The 22813-nt window shown below is 39.7% G+C and overlaps 1 protein-coding gene across 1 annotated transcript; it reads right to left on the bottom strand.

Annotated features, from left to right (window-relative positions):
- Nucleotides 1–120: 120 nt before the first annotated feature.
- slc6a15 (solute carrier family 6 member 15) lies at nucleotides 121–21041 on the bottom strand. Its single transcript, XM_061036000.1, has 12 exons — nucleotides 20896–21041; nucleotides 18519–19037; nucleotides 13650–13807; nucleotides 12770–12896; nucleotides 12481–12662; nucleotides 8352–8462; nucleotides 6400–6641; nucleotides 5231–5429; nucleotides 4405–4597; nucleotides 3373–3532; nucleotides 2560–2722; nucleotides 121–1453 (listed from the first exon to the last, which is right to left on the bottom strand). Exons 2-12 carry the CDS (start codon nucleotides 18817–18819, stop codon nucleotides 1073–1075), a joined length of 2217 nt encoding a protein of 738 aa, XP_060891983.1. The 5' UTR covers nucleotides 18820–19037; nucleotides 20896–21041; the 3' UTR covers nucleotides 121–1072.
- Between the last annotated feature and the right edge of the window lie 1772 nt (nucleotides 21042–22813).

The raw sequence follows: 22813 nt of genomic DNA, 5'->3' as shown, positions 1-22813 counted from the left end.
TGTCAGAGTTTGAATGAGCATGACGCCTCTGTTACCCATAATGCATTTAAGGAACAATCTGCCATGTGGCCAGCGAAAAGACCACCACCAAACAACAAATGACACACATGACTTTCAGGGTCTGGACCATATTTGATCTTTAATCTTGACGGGAAAAAAAGACATTGCATCTGAAGCCATTTCATGGAAAAAAATATTTACAGGGAGGACTCGGTCCTCACAAACATAGACAGCACATTAGTAAAAAACAAAGACGTGAGAGTTAAGGATTTGCAGTACCTCTGAACCTTAAAAACATGATGTTCTGATATCCAAACTATCAAGATAAATATATTTATAATATTTATATTGTATTTACAGAATACCTTAAATATACAACATCTGTCATGTATTCTATAAACAAATATAAACTACTTAGGCACACTTTAGTCGCAGACAATCATGGGAGGGATTTTCAAAGGCCATCCTTTTGCTGTTTGAACTCGGTTCACCTCAACTTTGTTGCATCATTACGCTATCCGGAGCGGCTACACTGCTAATAATCTCAGTACTTGTTGGCCAGCAGTAAGGTTAGTCATATTGTACACAAGTTACCATTTTACACAGCAGGACTTGAGGCTGGCGTGATTTACACTTCCCATAGACACAGTTTCAGTCCCAAGTCTCGCCTCTAACCACCTTAACCCTCTTGTTTGCTTTCTTCTTTGCTGATTTTTTGTTCAAGTAGGCCCGGTGGTGTGTCCACCTTATTGCTTACACCTTATCTGCAAAGTGGCGGGGTCAAACATTTGAGGGAGAAGGAGCTAGAGGAGAGTTTGGGACACAGCCAAGCAAAGGAGAGAAGGGTAAGACGAGGATGACATTTATTCCCACACTTTCTTTTTTTTTTTTTTCCGTTTCTGTAGACAGTCAGCTAAGGTTCAGAGATGACAAAAAAGGTAGCAGCTATGATATCTACAAGGAATATACAGTACAAGTGAAATATACATCGATGTTATAGCCAACTAAACGCACGCAGAGGGGGTGGAGGGGGAGGAAAGGCCAGTTTGGCAGGGCTTATATTACAGTCAGTCTATAAGTCCGACTCAGGAATATCCGGCATGTCGGCCATCAGGTAACCAATACCATAACGGCCGTTTGGAGCGGTGTCGGCGTCAGGACCGCCACCGTTGCTCTGCTTGCGGTAGATGCTGTTCCCAGGCATCGGTGAGGGGGCCTCGCTGGGTGACTTGCCTTGGATCAGGCTGGCGTCGTCGTCCTCCCCCGGCCGGGCGCTCTCCTTGATGATGCGGCCCTTCTTGTAGGAGACAGTGGAGAGTCCGCTAGTGTTCTCGTCGATGATGTTGAAGTAGCGCAGGCCGAAGACCACGGGCACGGGCATGATGGCCATCACCACCAGGGAGATGCAGACCACGATGCCCCATGGAGGGAAAATCATGCTCTGCTCCTTGGCCTGGAGGACAAAAAAAAAAAGAACGAGTGGGTAAGTGAGTTTAAATGTGCCAAATGTTTTTGGGTTATTTCTCAGTGCTGATTATAGTTGGCAGTAGAACAGCTTAAATGGCAGGAATGCAGGCCTGAAGTATTTACAGTATTAAGCAGGGCCGGTTAGCCCCTCAGGTTGTGACTCACATCATCTTGTGATCAGTTTATTCAGTAGACGCTGGTTTATACAAAAGCCTACTTCATGGACTATAAAGAATTTTATGTCAAATCACACTTTTGCTCATTTCCTTCAAGGCTTAGGTTGTCTTTTATAAGTCTACATTTCTTTGTCTCCAACACAAGTAGGCTTACATTCTCAAGTTCAGTTATTATGTTTTTTAGAGAATAATACCAGTTCCAAAAAACAGTTGTGACACTGTGAATTACAAAAAACAGTTGTCCTCATTCTTGTTGAAACATCTTAAATTCAAACAGGACAGAGAAAAGTGTACTTCTTTAAGATTCAAACTTAAAAACGTTCACGTTTGGCTCTCATGCTGAATTTGATGACTGCTAAGTTTGACAGTGTCCAAACATGACGTTGGATATTGTGAGCAGTGTTTTTACACATCTAATTTTTTAAATGATAACTGAAATGACCGCAGCCGTGATTTCACCACTTCTTCTCAGGAGTCTACTTGAACGCATGAAGAGTCTGCACTTCAAGAAAAACAATGACAAATCATTAAATGAATCCATCTCACAGTGCGGATTAGTTCAGCTGCAGGTAAACTTCATTAGCTGCTCTGGTGTGCCGAGAAGTGTGAGCCCCACTGTACTCTCAACAAGTACATGCATGCAAAATGTGTTCCTCTGGCCTGAACCTTTTAAATGACCAGCCTCTCTAATCTAAAAGGTGCCTGTATCATTTCTACAGTGGCCCTCGATCCTATTGTTAGTCTAAAAGATAAAGATGCATGCATGTTTGTTTATCATCCATTTTTAGCCACTGTATCATCACTTTGAACCCTTTAATTGGCTTTGTACTTGTTTCTGGTTTTGTAACAAGTGAGACAACTTCCACCCCCATTGAACCCTGGTCCAAGGAGATAGCGGGCCAGAGCTGTTACTCACCTCCTCCTGTATCCAGGCACTGTAACTGGGTGGCGTCATAGCCAGCTGGACGAAGCTGGAGCCCAGGAGAACCAGAAGCAGGATGGGTGTGATGTACTTCCACATGTAGTAGTAGAAACGGTACGGCGTAAAGCCCAGCATGTCCTTCAGGTCTTCAAAGAACCTGAAGGGAGTGGTGGAGAGGCCGGGGGGGGGGGGGGGGAACAGAGAGCGACACAGCAAGAGGTGAGATCAGATGTTTGTGGTGAAGAATTCATTATTGCTTCATAATTCTGCTTCATAACCCCGATGGCCTTTTTATGCTATTTATACGGCTTTTATGTAATTGTCTCATTCAAACAAAGTACAAAAGGAATGGTTCCAAAAATAGTTGCCTTCAGGAACAGTGACAACATATAGTGTATGAAGCTACCATATGTTCAGACTGTTAGGCTATGCAAGGTCATACCAAGTAAGTTTGCATTAAATATATAATACAAATTATAAAAGATTATTAACATATAAATAATAAAAAGATATATAAATTAAGATTTGAATAAACTGTCAATGAATGCAGACTTTAATCCTCATGGATTCATTTTTGTTCATTTGCAAAAAGCCAAATTATACTATTCTTAATTGTTAATGACGCGATATTTCCTATATAGGTTCTTCTTTTCTTATTACGTGCAACATTTTAAATATGAACATAATAATGTGGTTAGCTTAAAAATCCAGTTAATTCAAGTTCTTTTGCTTCAAGTTTTGTGCTTCAAATAATGTGTTATTCAGACAAAAAATGTCAATATGCCGACGATTATGTGGTGTACTTACTTATCGATCCCGTAAACCCAAGCGACCGCCACGTTCTCCAGTACCACCACTATGAGCAGTGGCAAAGTAGCCGAGTAGTCGTCAAACATGGCCACAAAGTAGTTCCCTGAGCGCTGAACGAACAGGAGCCCAATGGAGAAGGCCAACACGCAGCATCCCACTGCAAGAGAGGAGCAGGTTAGTTACTGTGCGTACTGGAAGATGTGTTAGAGTAACTGTGAGATGTGCAGGTCTATATTTAAAGTTAGAGAAGAAGTTTGAGTAGAGTAGGACCAATATAACAACCAGTGAGACAGCCTGCATCTGTAGAGTGATCATTTATCAAACCTGTTTTATTGTTGCTCCCAGTGGCTATTTTTCTATAACTATTTTGTCATGTATTTTATTCCGTCTACTCCTTTCTTTAAGGGAAGAGCTTACTTTTGGATTCATATGGTATTCTTTTGGTTCAGCATGTAAGAAAAAGGGTTAGATTTTCTTAGTTTCAGTTCCTGGGAGTCAATTGGTATCAAGTAGCAGCTGTGCATTCAAAAATAATAAAATACCTACGGTATAAGACTTTGTGTTGAGATTTAAACATAACATTAAAATAAACCTAAATATCTCTCTCTCCAAAAGAATAATTATACTCAAAGTTTGACTCTTTATCCGTCACAAAGTCAAAGTTATTGCAAATTTGATGCACTGAAATGTTTTATTGCTGTTAGTTTAAAAACTTGTAAATATGGAAATATTTAAATTAATATTACGCAACCTACGCTGTCTGGGTAAGTTGCAGAGTCTGTATCCCATTTCCTATTTCCTAATGGCAATATTGCTTCAGATTCAATAGATATCCTGCAATTATGCTTGAAAAAGACAACCTCAATATTCAACATACAGGAAGTCTGCAGAGCACTATTTGCAATCCTGGATCAACTGACTTATGTAAGATATCTTAACAATAATACCTGCGTTTATGTACCCAGTGCTATTACAGAATACCTTCAGATTGCAGGCTTGGAAACAAATTAAATATGAGGTGTCTCAAACCTGTAAGAAATTCCTTGCGGACTTTGAAAGTGTCAATCAGTGGAGTGAGGATGCCCTCAATGGTGCCAAACATGCTGCCCAGGCCAAGGTTAACCAGCATGAGGAAGAACATGACGGACCAGAAGGGCGAAGCTGGGAAGTGGGTCATGGCCTCCGTGAAGGCAATGAAAGCCAAGCCTGTGCCTTGGACCGCCTGTTGCAGGTGGAGAGAAAAATAACAAGAGGTTAAAATTCAATAGTCAGGGGCTTTATTTTATCCTTCATTAGGGGGCTTTTATCTAAAAAGACTAAAAGCCCAACAGTCTCTTCTGTTTTACATTCAAATCCTCTGAGCTGTTGACTGGAAAAAAATCCTTCCCTTCCCTTGAAAGCTTTTTTATCAAAACATAAGCAGAAATTGTTGGACCTTTACAGCAGATTAACATCCTTAAAGCTAAACAGTCTATCAGTGAGAATGATTCAATTTTTGTTGTTCAAATGAAGTGAAAGAAATAGTCTGTCATTCTAGGGAACCTCTTCAGAAAGTACATCAATCAAGCAGTAGGTTAGCTTAGCCTACAGTAACGACAAGACTCCAGGAAGGCACTGCGCACAACCAAACAAGGTTTTGTCAATTAAACAAATGAATTGTATGAAATCAGGGAAAATTAACTTTTTAGGTGCTGGTTGGGATATTTTGTCTATTGTACTAGTTTGACTTTGTGCTAAGCTATGGTCAGCTAAGCTAACACGCTGCTAGCTGTAATGTTTATATTACAGGTATGGGAGTCGAATCAAACCTTCCATCCAAATCTGAAGCAACTTTTTTATTTTATTTTGCAAATACCTTATTGAGCTCAGCCTCGATGCTGCAGGCTACCAGTCCCAGTTTAGGAAAGTCGTCCTCCTTCACCATTTTGATGACGTTATACATCTCAAGGTAGTCCTCATTGCTGACCTGGGCAGGCAGAGTGAGGTTGATATGATGGGGGATCAGGCTTTCTTCAATGCCATTTCCCAACAACGACACAATCTTCTTTGAGTTCCTAAAAAAAAAAAAAAAGGAATAAATGATTAATAGTTAGCAACTGTTGCTAACTGTGTAAAGCTTTTCTTTATTGTGCTAATTTACAACAAACACAAAAGATGTATCTTAGATTTTCACAAAGTTTTCAAACAACGGGTCAATGATTACAGCCAGATGTAGACAAATGCAGACTCCTCGTTTGAAGTAAACAATGATCAATTTGACAACCATCACAAGCCAAGCGGCAAACTCTGATGTTAAAAAAATAAATTTAATGCACAAGTGCAAAAAATTGCAGTTCCTCGAATGTCCACTTGAGGCTGGCTCCAAAAGACCCAGAAGTCCCATACACACCCCATATAAAAAATTGTCAGCAGAAATAAACATGTTTACAACCTGGCGTAAAAAACAATTTTGGTCTTATTAGTTAAATTTCTTCATCAGCTTATGTTGCCGGAGTATTGAAACATATATCGATGATTGTTTACTAGCTTCGGATTGATGTTCAAAATTCTATTATCATAATGCCCTTACATCAAATACATTCTTTATACTCTTGCTCTGTGGTTTTGAGAGGAATTCCACTCATTTAATGCTGAATGTGACTCTTCATTGAGTGGAAGAACCCAAAGCTTGTTTTACCTGCGGCCTTGCTGACTTAACCGTTGCTATGCTATTCTTGGGCAATTGCTGTTTGAGGTCTGGGTTGGCTAATCGAATTTCATACTTCATACTCCTAAATCCTTTAGAGGAATCATGTCCAGAGATACACAGTTGTGTAAACCCTATCGCTGTGACAACTCTGTAAGACCTTTGGATTCTAACGCCTAATGACTCAAAGTTTTCAGAGCCACTTTAAAAAAAAAAAAAATCCCCATTTAACTGAGTTCCTTTCACACCTGAAATTATAGACGAGCCCCCTTGATGGTCTACAGGAAACACAAGTGCAGTCTAAAAATATCTTAGTGTGAGAAGAAGCTAGTACTCACAGACTGACACACTTGCTGATCATTATGTTGGCTTTAAAGCCCAGCACAGCGAACACCACCAGGGTGGCCAGCACAGAGGTGAAGAAATTGATAAAAGACACCAAGACGGCGTCGAAGTGGCAGTTGTTGTCCCGCTTGTTGTAGCTGGAAAAGGCGATGACACCGCCGAAGCCGAGGCCCAGAGCGAAGAAGACCTGGGTTGCAGCTTCTCTCCAAACCTTAGGCTCCAACATGATCTCCAACTGAAAGCATGATACAGATAGAGTTGGCTTAGTTTGGTAACAAAGTCGATGTTTAAGGCTACCACTGAAGTAAAACAGTTATTCCTGTATTACCATAAAGATGTAAGAGTGATTCAGTCACAGATTCCTTTAATGATTATGAATGCTTCCCCATATTGACTAAATAGCCTACACAGCCTGACAAATATGATGAAAATTAATACAAAGTCATTCATTTAAGGAGCCCCTGAAGTCCAACAGGATAGTTCTCTGCCTTCTGAGCATCTTACAAACAGAACAGAATTCAGATTTGCATGATTTGGCCAATGTTTCAGACTTAAGAGTGACACGGCTGGAGGTTGCTTTGTGCTCCTCCAGGCTGTAAGAGAGGTTTCACTTTGGGGACAATACATGTAGAGGTAATAAATTTTCATGAGTTTGTAATTTCATCCTAATATTTATTTATGTCTGTATTTTGCTGGTTCTCATTGTACTTTCTTTCCAAATGGCAGCTGGCATCTTGACAGTTTCCTGGTGCTCGTTCTCTATTACAAGGACCTCAAAATGTTCTGAGTACGAACAAAGCAGAGCACACACGCAGCAGGACTTTGATGAGCACGGGAGAAGATGGTGACAGAACGTTTCTTTTGAAGTCTTAAGATGTCAACCGTCGAGACTGAGCAGACACGTGATGCAGACAGACGGACACACTCTGCTGTGAGTGAGCGTCTTCCTTGACTGGTTGGTTACATAAAACCTCAGTTGACTCCTGCAGTTTCCATGGTGATATGATTCTGCAGCCTGAGGTGCCATAGGCCTGTTACTGCTAAAAAGCCAGCCAATCACAGCGCAGATTTAATTTTTGAGTTCAGACACCTTTTTTTTTTTTTTTTCCGGCAGCCAGTGGACTTAATTTAACTGTCTGGTTTGTAATGCACAAAGCCCTGATGTGCACTTATTTCTACTAGTGTTTTAATAAAGTTGTATAAATATTTGATTTGTTTTGTACTGGTCAAGAATCCTTAAAAAATAACCATAAAAATCAACACAAACAATAGAGGAACAATTAACCAAAAGAGACAAGAAATAAATAAAACACAATGGATAAAATAAAAGATATTTTAAAAGGACTTTTGATAAAAATAGGTCTTCAGAAGAGATTTAAAAGAAGATACATGTAGCAGATGGTATAGAGACGGATATCCAGGCAGTGTTTCTACATTTTCAACCAATGTCTCTTACTCAAAGCAGAGCTTCAAGGAAGTCGATTGAAAGAAAATTCACGGGTAACGTTTACCAAGAAAACCTTTTTTTTTTTGCTCTTCAAGGCTTTTCAAAACCGAGTATTTGATTCCTTTTTGTCATATAAAATCAAAACCCTAATGAGGCACAGATGGTCTAGTGGTCAGGTCGCACCCGATGTACAGAGGCAAACGTTTTTCAAGTGGGCGCCCTGGGTTCAAGTCCGACCTTTTGCTCTTTTATAGGATGTATTCCCCTACTCTCTGTCCCTGGTTTCAACTATCCGCTGTCCTGAATAAAGGCAAAAAGCCCCAAAATAAATCTTTACAAAAAAGTAAACTGAACATATCTGTGTTCCCCATTATTGGTCAGACTAACTCAGATTTCGAAAAGGTCACATTGGAGCTCTGGTGTGTGCACATGTCCCTATTTTTTGGCATTTTAAACACAAAATAATTGGTAGATTAGAAAATGATTGGAAAATGTTACCTTGGGTGTGAACATGTGTCGAATCCCATCCATTGAGCCCTCGAGCAGCAGAGCACGCACCAGGAAGCAAATCAACACAACGTACGGGAACAGGGAGCTGAAGTACATCACCTGCAAGAAAATAATCAGTCCTGGTAAACCAAAAACACACGGGTATAAACAACATTTACATACATGCATTCTTTTAATAGTTCATGTTAATCCAACAGTAGCATCTCTTTTTTCAGAAAGAGGATAAAAATAAGTTTACATTGTCCTCCCCTTTTCGCTCATTTGCTCCTTGTCAATGATTTGAGTCTGCATCTTTGTGAAAGTTTAAGACATATTTTCTAGACTTAATTTCATGAATCTTTGCCATCATCACTCACTGTGCACGTGGTGGTGATGACTTAATGTCCCATAAAAGTTGTGTAACTGAACACAGCAGGGACAGAGGCCTGATCTGGTATAGCTGCTGAGCCTGTGCAAGACCCTTTGTCCAATTATCTTGCTAATTAGACAGTGGGCCTCTTTCGGTTTTTTTTTCTTCCTCCTCCTCCTCCTCCTCCTCCTCCTCTGTGTAGACGAGGTAATACAGTACTTAAAAGGCTGAGAGGCCTGACTCAGACGCTCAACTGTGACATGTTCCTTTACAGGCCTGGCAGCGTGGTTTGGGTGCAGGCATTGAGAGATGGTTTGGGGCTGAGTCATACACTTGTTTAGCGTGATTCAGAGACCTTGAGGCTCCTACATGGTGGTCCATACATAGCTGTGAAGGAGAAGGTGAAATGTAGCTTTGTCCTTCTGTAATGTATGGGTTGTGAAGCCTAAACACACTGAACAAACTCAAATCTAAGTATGAATATTTGTCTGATTTTCAGTCTAAAATATCTCTACACTAACTTGACAAGTCCAGATAAAAATCTTATTTCAAGACATAAAACACAAAAAGACGGCATGTAAGTAAGAACAAAACCAGTAAAAAAATAATCTGCCTATGGGGAAATACATTTAAATGTGGCGTGTCTTGAAACGAGATGTACTTTCAAAATTAGGTAGTACCGTATATCTCATTTCATGCCCCACTTTTTTTACTTATTACAAGCAATGGAGGCTTTTTTTGTGATTTATATTATATCTATTATATCTTGAAATAAGATTTTTATCTAGACTTGCAAATTAATGTGGCTTAAAATAAGTGTAACTAGATATTTCTGACGAGAGATTAGACAAAAAAACTTGCTCAGGTTTGGGATTTAGCAGTGCAGGTTCTACCTTGGCAGGAAATCATGCTGGGGAAATCCCTGCTGTGTGTTTAAATTTTACAAAGACATAAATGTTTTATTAAACTACACATAAGCTAAAAGCAATACAAATCTAAACATTTAAAAGTTGCACATCATAGTTAGAATACGTTTTCTTTGCTTAGTCTTCCTTTGTTCTTGAAAGCTCTTTTCTGATAAAACCTATCAACTCTGTGCCCCTTTTTTTGAGCACACAGCGATGACCTCGGTCAGCACAAAGCCAGACAGGCTGCTATTCTGTGTGATAAGCAGATATCTACTGCTTTGTTACCTCAGTCTTATTTTCTATCAAAGAAGAGAATGGGGGCGCTGGTGGCGCAGTGGTTGATGCGCGCGCCCCATGTATGGAGGCTGTGGTCTTCCGAGCAGGCGGCCCAGGTTGGAATCCAGCCTGTGGCTCCTTTCTCGCATGTCATTCCCCACTCTCTCTCTCTCTCTCTCCCTGATTTCTGACTCTATCCACTGTCCTATCGCTCAATTAAAAAAGGCCCAAAAAGCCCAAAAATAAATCTTTAAAAAAAAAAAAAAAAGAAGCGAATGAAAGATTATATGTCATGGCTGAAAACATGTGCTGCTTGCAAAGGTCACACTCCGAGAACTGTACTGTTATCTTTGTGAATTGATAGAAAAAGTTGAGTTTCATGATTACAGACGTGTACTTGTCATCATGCACAGAGTGTCAGTAATCTAAAGATTATTTTACATCTAAAAGTAATAATTTTTCACAGTTTGATACTTGAAATGGTGTTGGGCAACTTTAAAACACTTGAATTTCATCATTTTTTAATCACTCCCCTCCCCCACTCTCCTTTTTGACACACTCTTGACAATCAAGCCAAGCCAAAAGAGCGCGTATAACCATGGTAACCAAAATGGTCTGATCCCTTTCACGCCCACCCACACACACAAAAAGGGGAGAGAAATGCGGCTCGCTGTAGGGATATTCTTCGGAAAGGCTTTTGTGAACACGGACGGAGAGGGCATTAATATTCTTTTGTAGTGCACTGTGCTGATTAAACTTCAAAGACACTTGGAGCTGGCCCCTTCGTGGCGAAAGTTCATGCCCATTTCTACTGTGGCCAACTGAAAAGGCCATCCAGACACGCCAGGTAGTCGAAGGAAAACCATCTGGCAAAACTGTACCATTAACAAGCAGCTTGGGTGGTTCCTGTTTGCCTGTTTTTGCACTAACTAACCCAACATGAGCGTCTTAGTTTTATCTATTCATTTCAGTTTCTGGATGTCAGTGGAAGGACTTGCGCAACCTTTATGTCTCTGACAGCAACAGCAGAGGTGACGGTGATTGTGAAAGTGATTCTGGTTATCAGTGACATTTCTTGCCAGGCTGCAGCATGCGGCTGGCAGAGGAAACGAGACTGTCTAGCTCAGCTAAGCCACTGTGGTACAGGCCAAGATTAAAGCACCTCTGTTGTTCAAGGCATCCATCTTGTTTTGTCTGCAGCTGTTGCGATGAATGCAGCGTGAAAGACAAGGACCCGTTAGAGCCAAGCAAACAGCAGACAGCTGCTGGGATTAGACTTGAGTTAAGGACAATATCTGGAGTGAAGGCGGGAAAACTCATTTAGCTGGTGACAGCCATGTTTTTCTCTCCAATAATAATTAAAATCTAATCTAAGTAGACTGTATTTACAATTCAAACACTTTCTACAAAGCTGAGAGAGACCGTGCTATTACCAAAAAGTTGTTCGACCATCGACCACATAAAATAAATCATTTAGAACTTCTTCTCATTTTTCAAGAGATGTTTGGTATAAATGGACTAGCAAGGCTAAGATCCTAAGAAACTAACGAAGAAAGCTGTTATGGCTAACATGCAAGCATACAAGCTTCAGCGTCACTTGTCTTTGGCTGCTCGCTGTTTCTCTTCCTCATCTTAGTGTCTCTTCAGGTTTGTAGTAGGTTCACAACAAACAAACAAAGAGCTGCAGAGTAAAGAGTCAAATCTCCAAGGTCTTTGCTCAATTACTAAGACTCATTCAAGTTAGTGATGATCACAAAAATTCTGTAAGAACTATCTCAATCGAGACAAAGAAAAATATCAAAAACACTGAATTAAGCTTGACCTAAACCGTTGTTGTAACCCAGCCCAGGTCTGGCATAAGAAGTAGGGATAATACCAAAATCAAATGACTTCCCCATCAAAGCTTACTCTCTAGGAAGATTAAAAAGTTTCACCAATTTTTTCCAATTAGCGCAAGCTTGACGGTGACCTCAGAAGCACACCGGGCTAATGCTTGTCATATGATATGGGAAAGTGTGGAATGATAGAGATCACCTGTAAAAAGAGAGGAGTGGGGTGAGTACGCAAGCAAACGCCAACCTTTTGGCCAATGAGCTAATCCCTTCCGGATGCTAGTCACGCTACTGTCAGCTTTACTGCGCTAAGATAAAGTAAGCTGATCCAGAAATCCCACACAAGATCACATGAGGTCTCAAGGCTTGTTTCTGAAGCTATATCATTAGAAAAATTTGTCAAGTCATATTACAGTACTCATTTAGTGTCTTTTAACCAGGCACAAATACCTTTCTGAGCCTCTACCTTAAAAGTTAGCTAATTATGTGTGAGAGGATTTTCCAAAACACTTGGCAAGAAGTGGCCTTTTGTTTCTGTCACTGTTCCCTATTTTTCAGGGTACAAAAGTTGTATTTGAGTAGCTAAGTAGGCCAAGCTGCTGGCCAAGATTTCAGGGCAGCTGTAGTAAGCCATTTCCTATGTTCTTTTCCTCTCACGAACTGCCACTTCTTCTGACCAATGACCTACTTGTAATTATTTCAGCGAGTGAAAAACAGGCGGCGATGCTAACAGAAAACCAAATCTTCCTTACCTTCCCAGAAGACTGAATTCCTTTGATCATGGCGAGGCATACCATCGACCAGGCAGCCAGCAGGCACAGTGTCATCTTCCAGTTGAGTCCTCCCCCCTCAGAGATGCTGTCAGAGATGTTAAGGGCCTCACGATACCAGTAGTAGGTGGTGGCTGAACTCTTCTCACACTCCGGCACCACATCTAGAAAACAAAATGGTTGAGGTGAATCCTTAGCTTTGTCTACTACCGTTCTGTTATGTGTTGCTCAGGAACCCAGGGCCTGGTCTCGATATATATCATTTTCTCACATGTGTTGGTCTTGTTCTTGACGAGTGGACACTCATGCCATGGCAGAGGCTGCTGGAAGGACTGGGAGAAGTAAAACAGGCTCCAGCTGATGATGACATTGTAGTAGAGAGCCACGAAGAAGCACACCTACAGGCAAGAAGGGCAAGTCAACTTCAGACAAAATCAAAAAAGAAAAAGTGCATTGATAGCTTAAAAAAAGACCTACAGCAAACATGTAACTGGTCTGGACAATACACCTTGCAATTTCTCTTTTTTTTTTTACAACAGTCTCCTTATGTTTTTTTGTAATTTGGGCATCCATCAAAGAACAATTTACAAACAGCAAGTGCTGCTACTGTTTCAGCTATACACAGCTCCTGTATTCCAATTAATATCAAGGCAAACTATCTGTGCACAATAGAAAGACACCATAAAGGAGGTTTAGCTTATAAAAGGTTGTTTAAGGTGTAACACACACATGCTGTCCTATAGTACCAAAAGGGGACTGTAACTTTACGCTGACAAAAGTGAGGACACCTGTTTTTTTGTGGTCAATTTAAAATAAACAAAACTAGAATTTACTTCAATGTGTTTTCACATAATATGACTTCAGATTTTTGATTTTCTTTGTTTACAGCAAAGACATCTTTATGTTATCGAATATATGTTGATGGCACTATTGTTAAATATTGCAATTTTTAATTTCAAACTTCTTTTCCACAATGTTGTAAATTGTTACTTTACATGTCAAGAAACAATTTTAAATGTATTGTCACGTGTCTTTTCATAGCAGGACAACTAAAACCTTTCTGTTTTAACATTTCTGTTGTCAAATTCTCGTTCTTTTTGCCACCCTCTGTGGTATAGGAGAGCTGATTGAAGCCCCAGTGTCGTACTCACCACACAGCTGGCAAAGCCGATGCCTCCCAGTCTAGGGCTGATGTAGTTCCAAACCCCGATGCTGCCCCTGCGGATGCGCTGTCCCACTGCGAGCTCCAGGAAGAACAGCGGGATGCCAATCAATATCAGCAGGATGAGATAGGGCACCAGGTACGCTCCTACCAGTCAAAACAATACAGAGAACACAGTTAAATGAGTTTTGCACAGACTGTATCATCAGATAACTGTGAGGTGACCCCAATTTAGTTCTGAGAAAAAAACACATACACCAGTTTTACTTAATCCCTCTATCTGCCACATGCTTAAGCCTTGTAAACTTTAACTATTCTTCTTCTCCCTGATGGGGACACATTTTCCTAAAAACACATAAAAACACACAGCAGCTTCTTTAACGTCGTTATCCATTTCATTATCTAACGCAAACACAAATGCTCATTATTATACAAGCATCTGCTGTGCTGCATGTGTGCACCTCTACCTTAAACATCCCCAGTGGTGTGTGGTGCGATCAAATAATTCTTGAAACCAGGAGAGATGCTGAAGTCTAACATTACCTCAATTACAGTGGGATTACTTTGAGGCATATTACAAAGGCGGCGTTCCTCTCTAGAATTAAAGTTTCAGGGTGAATGACTAACATCTAGACAGGCTGTAATAGAGTGGTGCAATAAAATACAGACAACCAGGCACATGATGGCTGAAGAAGACTTAGGGAACCTTAAAATCTTATGTAGAAGTTACAGCCAATGGTCACATGTGTTCAGCAGCAACAGTTTTTTTAAATAATGTATCTTTTTATTTCCCTGTTACATATGGTACAGTATAAAGTATATGTAACATTTTTAGACCCTCAAACATGGAAAACTGGAAGAAACCATTGCATCATTCTAAAACTGCCCACCACCGATGGAAAAGCCAGATGGTAAATTCTTGATAACAAACTTTTTGAAGTCATACTTGTGGTTTAACAGCAGTGATGCCGCAATTCAACAATGAAGATGTTCAAAAATCCCCCTTTTTTTCATTCAGGTTAAACCACAACATAAAAAAATTAAGGCGGAAAGACTGAGTGTAATGTCTACGCCGCTGATGACGGCGTCTAAACTTCCACTATGGGTGTATTGTTTTAAGATTAGTTTCATCACTGTTTCAACACAGTTTATTGTTTTCATCTGGCAGGACGTTCATTCAGATCCTTTCCTGCTGTCCCTCCCAGGTTGGGCTTAGATGAGAGTGGTCACAGACAGGATGTGTATGTCTATCTGTTGTTTTAAGCAAGTGTGTTTGTGTATGGACAGTAAACTATTAGGTTTCTAATATTAAAACATCCAATTCTGGTTCACTGAGTACACAGTTCATTCTGAGAGGAGGCTTTGACATCCGCAAGCATCAAAAAACCCCTCTGGTTTCCATTGTCTTTTAAATCCCTCAACCGTCTCCTTTGGACTTTTCGAACACTTTGATGGCACTTTGAAAAAGCAAACAGCATGATAAGAGCTCATTTCATCTTTTTCTTAAAATAGCTTCACGGTTCTCTTCACTTGCAATACATAAAAGTGTGAGAAAAAAAAAAAAGATTTATCCAGGCAAGGCATTGTGCAGCTCAGGGACATTTCTGCATTTTTTAGCAGCACCATCATTGCTATATACAATGACAGTCTAAAAAGTTATGATACTTCCATACCACGTGATGTCAAATGATAGTATCAAAAAGTTCTTCTGTTTACCTTGCCGTAGTATTATTAACACAGATATCATTATCTATTTACAATAACATGGGGGCGTGGATAAATGACATACATGCAGTATGAGCAAAAATGAAACATTCAACAAATATCACTCATCATATGACATGTTATTTCCACCTCTGTATTTTTTTAACAAGCTGCACAATTCCTGTAAAAACAGCATAGCTGGTTTGGCCTGTAAGTGTTACCAGGAAGTACCAGATGCAAGAAAAAGTGTTGATAGATGGCTAAAAAAAAGAGTTATACTTGTATGCACTGTCAATGGTTTTAACAAACTCTTTTTCAGCTTTTTACAAATTTGGGGTTTATTTCTGTCACAAAGGTTCCTGGGGTTTGGATTAAAGATGTAGCTAGAACACACGCACACACGCACACACACACACACACACACACACACACACACACACACACACACACACAGTGAAACACACTCAGACATGTCCCATTTTAATATAATTACAGTTGAACACAGCAGGGCGACCAGAGCTGATTAGAACAGACCTGAAAACATGAAAGAGTCTAATGAGAGGTGCTGATTTGAACTGAACTCACCCAGCTCACACACACACACACACACATACAGACTTACAATACAAACAGGGGACCATCATTCTACGCAGACCAATTGTAGTGTCTTTGACCTTTTAAACAGTCAGTCAGTCAGTCAGCCATATCTTGATCAGTAAGGACTCTTTAAAATCAGCCTGCTTCCTCATCATGCACATAGCACGTATTTACCACCCCTCAGTATTTACTTTAGGATACTAGAACTTAGCTCTATTGTGTCTGTTTTTAAATGTGTTTAATGTTTTGTTTTTTTAAGTGTGCCACCTTGTTAGGATGTATTCCCTGTGCTTTAAACTGCACATTTGCACAAGTCAAAGACAAAGTTCTGCCCTTGCATGCAAAAGCAGACACAGTCTCTGTTCTAGTATCAAATAACCAGATAACTATCCTTAGCTACAGTATGCAAATCTAAACAAAATTATACAAAATGATTAAATTGAGGTTCATTTCAAATTACTGTTATATACTGTTATACTTAAAAAATTGCCAAAATCGATCATGTCTTAACAATATAAATTTGTGACTGTGATATGGGAATAATAATTTAATATACAATTTGAAAAGGTACGAGAAAGCAGATTCTATAGACTGGTTTAAAGCGATCTGGTCTACATGTAGACATGTAAAGAGAGTGATTGGCCATGATAATTGGTCTTTCTTTGTATGCATTTCTGGGGCTTGGAGTGTAACAGGAATCATTACTGTTGTGAAAAAACACACATAAGCATTGAAAATGATAAAAAACTATTCAAACCAACTTGACTCAGATCACATTGCAAATGATAAAAGACAATTCAAATGAACTATCTAGAGTTCATGTGCTACATGGACAACCTGTTTGAGACGGTTTCATTTAATCAGCTTTAGTGAGGGAGCTCTACATAATCTCCAGGTGGGAATTGCAACACCTTATCACCTCCCCAGGACACATTCGAGCCAGCAGTGAGTCTTAATTGTATTCCCACAACACTTTGTGTGGAGGGTTAAAATACAGATATGTTCAATTAAGGGCATTATGGGAAATGTGGTTTGAGCGCAGCATTGAGTGTTGTTATTCGACTTAAATGCTTAGAACCACAGCTGTTCATAAAATGATTTCCTACATTTTGCCAGGAGTTTTACAAGGATATATATCTGGGTAATCTGTTGTTGTTGTTGTTAGAGAAATGTCACAAGCTACACACCAACAGAGACACAGGTTGGCTTTTATGTCAGTCAGATCACTGAGCAGTTTTGCAGACCAAATAGGACCAACTTCCCCATCTTTCTTCCTTGTATACATAGAAAAGCTCACATGTAATACCCACCACATTATTCAGTATATCATATAACCTGTATCTGTGGCATTTTTCATGATTTGCATTTCAAAACAAATCATTATGAGTCCTTTTTCGCTTCCAAGACTTGCAGTCTGATAAGTTGTGAGACTATTTAAGGGTATCTTGTTGATCTTTCTTACAATGCAATGTGTTAACATAGCACGTTTTAGACGTGTACATAGACATGGAGTGGACATTAAAACAGCACCCTTCAACTGGACTGAAGACAAATTCAAACCAGTGCTATAATAAAAGTCACATTATCGTTTTCTGAATCTCTGACCCACATAAAAGCTGTATCACAGAAGAAAAGAGGAAGACTTTGCATCTGTTATCTGGGAATATAGAAAGGCTTTTTCAAACACGTCTGGGTTGTTAATAATTTAAAAAAGAAAGTGATGCAATACGCCTGATTCTACTCAAGGCGATGGAAGTGAAACATATGTCAATATTTTTTTACTTTCCACTAAAATAGCATACAACACACACCTACCTATCTACATAAACTAAGCTCTTTACCTTCAATAATGAGAAATACAATCGTAATTGTTTATTTTTTTACTGATTTAATACTGGTTCCCAAGTTATAAAATGTTGTGCTTAGTTTGCATTTTAGTCATGTGTTAGCCTAAGCTTGCTGGGTAACCATAGATTTATTGTAAAAGTAATTTATTTTAAACTCCATTGAAGATAATATAGTACTATCAGTTTTATTTTTACCCAACTCTGACCTACCCTTCTTGGCACTGTGGCACGTTCACATTTTCTCATAAGCTAGCAATTATTACCGGCAATGTGGGTGTGCACATGTCGGCAATCCTGTTGACGGATCGTACTTCCTCACTGTAAATTCTGAAACTTAAACTTTTTTTTAAAACTACAAAATGAATCCTGGTGCTGTTACAACTAGAACTGTCCTTTAACTCATAGACACACTTACAAGTACCAACCAAGCAATCTGATTTGGCAAGAGAGATTTAATGAGTGCTGATATAGAGCACAACATCACTGGGACTTTTCACGGTGTGTATCACTCCACCTCAGCCAGGTTTTCTGAATACGGTTAAAGTTGCAGCAGACAGTTTTGTCCACATCAATCAATCTTATACCTCTGAATCACACAACCCACTATAATTTCTATTGCAAAGACTATCATTAAGTTCATTACTTTTTTCCATTTTGTAAGCTACAACCATGACAGGGAAATCTTAAGTAGGACTTTTGGCAAAACTCACCCCCTCCATTCTTCTGACACAGGTAGGGGAACCTCCAGACGTTGCCCAGGCCTACAGAGAAGCCAACCTGGGCCAGGATGTACTGGAGCTTGCTGTTCCAGGCCGGGCGTTCCTCCTCCTCGCCATCCGAGCCCCCTTCCTCAACATCACACTCTTTCCCATCCCCTTCATGGTTATTGACGATCAACGAGGTCTTCTTGAAGGAATCGTCGCAGGCGTCCTCATTGGAAAGCAGGTCCTTGTGAGACTCTGTGACATCCTCGTCAAGCTCTCTCTTGACGGCCTTGCTGTTTTTGGGCATTTGATAAAGCAAACAAGTGCAAAGGGTGGAACGTCTTTTTGGTTGTCAAGCTGAAAGGGCAAGGCCAGGCGTGTGTGAAAAGTCACTGTTTGAACTTTGACTGTGCAAAGATGCAAGTTTTTTTTTTTATAAAGGAGTTTTGGTTCAGTTTTTGAGTACAGTTTTTAGGAGGTTGAGGTTGATCAGGGAGTGGTTACTTCTTCATTATCACCAAATGTCTGCAGAGAAAACAGAAAAAATTGCAGTAAGTAAAAGTAAAATAACAAAGGAGGTTTTGGTGATGGCTTGTCATTGATAAAACACAAAGAATGGTTTCTGCTCAAACTTAGTCATCGGTTTAGCTTGATTGCTTTGCTAGTCTCTAATCTCCTACCATAAATTGCATCTGTGACTGGTTTCACCCCGAATGAACTTTGTGTAACCAAAGTCAGCTATGTTTGGCAAATGAGGAAAAGATGGGACTTTTAGTGAACTATTTCTTTTTAATGATCTGTAGTTAAATTAGTACTCAAACATTTCACACAAGACATTATCCATTTACCCAGACCAATAAAACAGAAGTACTGAGTAAAGTTAAGTAACTGAATAACCTGAGCAGCACAGTTTTCAAGTCGGATTTGTACGATATTTTTGATTTACATGAAATGTTTCCAATGTCCATGATCCCACACGATTTTATCTGACTCTGCAAAAAGTCCATGAAGAGAATTATTGCTTCATCACGGGTATGCAGAGTTATTTCTCACATGAAAATCACATGTCTGGCTTTGGCAGCAACATCGATGGGGGATCATTTTATTGCAACTCGTTATTCTGTGGGATAAGTAAACGCCTGGGAACATTAGCCTGGCAGTGGACGCCGACTTGGACGGGGACAGGTCCGTGGTATGGAGACTATCGTGTTTCCAGCCTCCTGAATTATTGAAGGGAGAAGGGCATTTGCATACGAACCCAAACACTTCTTTTCACTGCAGCTCCTTGGGATGGGGAAAAGCCCCAGCATGCGAAAGCACATCTTCTAAAATACAGCAAATATGAGCAGACATGTGCTGGGTTTATCTGAGGACAGAGGAAACACTAGGTGTCCATGATTTGTTTCCTGCAAAAGATGCAGTTGTGATATTTTCCCATTGAGTAGCACTTACTATGATTTTTTACTATGAATAGCATTGAAGGGTGTGGACACTCAAAGGCGGATTAAGGTGCGCAACATCCTTCTCTTTAACAACAGACATTATCCTGTGGCGTCCTAATACATTTTACACATCCCCACCCCCTCACATACTTTCATAAAACGCCGGAATTTTCGCCCATATTTTAACAGAAACACAACATGCCCCCCTCCCCCCCTCTCTTTCAGCATCTAGAGGATTAAGTGATTAATAGCTTTGATTTAACGCTTCCAGATTAGCCTGGTTTGTATGTGGCAAAGGCCTTCGTTTCATAATCCAGTGAACGCAACACAGCAGCAGCCAAACGGAGCGAGGATGCTGAGTAACCTTCACCGCAATTCTTATGGAGGCTGTAATAGGAAATGGCATCGCAATGGTAGCTTTAAATACGGCTTTGTTTGGCTTTAGGTTGGGTAGGATGAGCGCTCAGAGGGTCTGCACAATGTGCACATGACTCAGGCATGATGAGTCAAAAACGGGCTGACGATTCAATGCAATGAGAAAAATGCGGATAAAACAATTATTATTATTTAATTTTTTTTTAGAAAAAGGGGCAAACACACCGGTGCGATGTGGCTCGTTGTTGTACCGAGGCACAAACTGTTCCCTGAGGAATGCCAATAAATCATTTCTCTCTCCCTCCCGCCCGCCCAGCCTTCATGACATCCATGTGAGATGTTTCATCATTCACTGGCCAGCCACATCCTGCGGACTGGTACCCGAGTCACACACACACACACACACACACACACACACACACACACACACACACACACACACACACACACACACACACACACACACACACACACACACACTCATACATCCACACAACAGCATCATGCCATGCCTTCAACACTATAGCCTGATATTGCTAATTAAGGAAGCTGTGGTTAGTACTCACCAGTTTGAATAACAGTCGTCCTTTTCTAAAATGATGAGTCTCAAGGAATAAAATTGTGAGAGCACATGCACGGGGCAGACATTATGAATGTGCGTATCAATGAACCAGTCCGACCAGTGAATGAGTGCTACTCAGACTCCGACTGCCTCTTGTCTTTATCTCAGCCAGAAACACGACACGCTGGAAGGGGGGCTCCGCCTACCGGGTCCATATGATTGGCTCCTTTATAAAACATTAATCATGATTTATTTTACCGAATAAACGTCAAAAACTATCTAGTATAAATACCTACGGATAAAAGTGTTGTGAAAATTGTATATTTAAGGTGTAATTAGCATCGTTGTATCCTCGAACACCCCTATAAGTCTACTTGGTACAGTCCACTACAAATGGGTTGGCTCATGGATGATTGCAATGTGCCTCTGTTTATAAACGCTCCTTTCTTTCATTTGTTATTTAATAATTCGGACATGATGCCGGTTCTTTTTTTAAATTCTGCCTTATAGTACGGAAATGTTGGTTCCTTTTTAGGATTTCACCGAGCAAAAAAACGTTAGGTTTTGGTTCAAGGTCGTAAATCGCGCGTCATCCACCCGCGCAATGTTCGTGGGTATTTCAACCATTTCAACTGGAAAAAAAGAGAAACAGGAAACAAAAGAAACACTAAATCATTTACATACAGACTAGACAAAACAGGAAGAACAGAAACAATCCATAAAAGTGGTACAGTCCAGTTCAAACATGATAAAAGTATGCAATCTATGATATTTTAAATAGGCTAGATATCCTCCTCTTGGCCTATTAACACTAATGTTAGAAATATATTGTTAATACAATTATTTTTAGAATATGTCCATAACCTAATATGGACATCTCATGCTCGCTTGACATACAGTACATATATTTTACTAACAATAACCAATAGTCCTGCATCTAACCAACCTTAGAATCGTGTAGGAGGCACATCTCTTTTTGTTTTTTAATGAAGCCACATTTAATTTATGATCTTACTGTAAACTATTTTAACATCAAGATCAATTAAAGACTCCCATGTCAAAGTAATAGGCTACTTACATCATTCTTTATCCTATTTATATGGTAGCTTAAACCTACAGATCATTGTGTTATGCATTTAGTCTGGGTATAAAACATGAATCAGTCAGGCTTTTAAGGCTGTATAGGGCTGACCAGATATCACAAAGCTAAAGTTAAGACATAATGGTTAAATGTAGTAAAGTATATTTACTCAAATAAAGCTACTGTGCCTCTTTGAAACCTCTGCCTTTCTACTTTTCTGCAGGAAGTATTGTACCTCCATTTTTAATCTTTAACTGGGGACTTATATATATATATTATAATATAAAATATTACAGCCTGATAAATGTGCCACTTTTAGATAAAAATGACCATTTAGTACCACATAAACAGAGTTGGTTCTTGTTGGATTAATTGAATGACTTTAATCTTACATAGTTGACATTATAAATACTGATATAAAAGCTATTATCTCTAAACATGAATCGCTTAATTGAGCGTGGATCCATATTTTTCTGTTGTCATCATCAAAACTTTGGCGGGTGAAAAGTTAAGCTTGGCAAAGAAAAGCTTTTGTTCATGAAGAAACTTTTGGCGGTAAAAAGTAAAGTCATATTGTACTGTGTGGTTAGAGTTGAGAGTGCTTGTTCACACGTTTCAGAGCAAAACCACACGGTGAGACGTGGCAATGACACAAACAATGAAACTGAGTCGTGGGAGGGGACCTTGTAACTACATTCATACACTCTTTGATCAAGACTTGTGTAGAAGAGTAAGAGTTAAGATGGCAAAACCTGAATTTCATCAATGAAGTCAGAGGTGATGGGTTTACTCTTTCCAAATTGGATTCATTATATTGACATTCCTGCTTTCTTTGAGAGCT

Source organism: Labrus mixtus, chromosome 4, assembly GCF_963584025.1.
Source record: "Labrus mixtus chromosome 4, fLabMix1.1, whole genome shotgun sequence".
NCBI lineage: Eukaryota > Metazoa > Chordata > Actinopteri > Labriformes > Labridae > Labrus > Labrus mixtus.
Note: the sequence above shows the minus strand (reverse complement) of the source record. Positions and strands in the feature narration are given on the sequence as shown.

Excerpts from the sequence above, each read along its gene's own strand:
- slc6a15 (XM_061036000.1), bottom strand. The coding sequence starts at position 18,819 with ATGCCCAAAAACAGCAAGGCCGTCAAGAGAGAGCTTGACGAGGATGTC. Across the intron at positions 8,463-12,480 it reads GAATTCAGTCTTCTGGGAAG|GTGATGTACTTCAGCTCCCT; the intron begins GTAAGGAAGATT and ends ATTTTCTTGCAG. Across the intron at positions 6,642-8,351 it reads GACACATGTTCACACCCAAG|TTGGAGATCATGTTGGAGCC; the intron begins GTAACATTTTCC and ends TCATGCTTTCAG.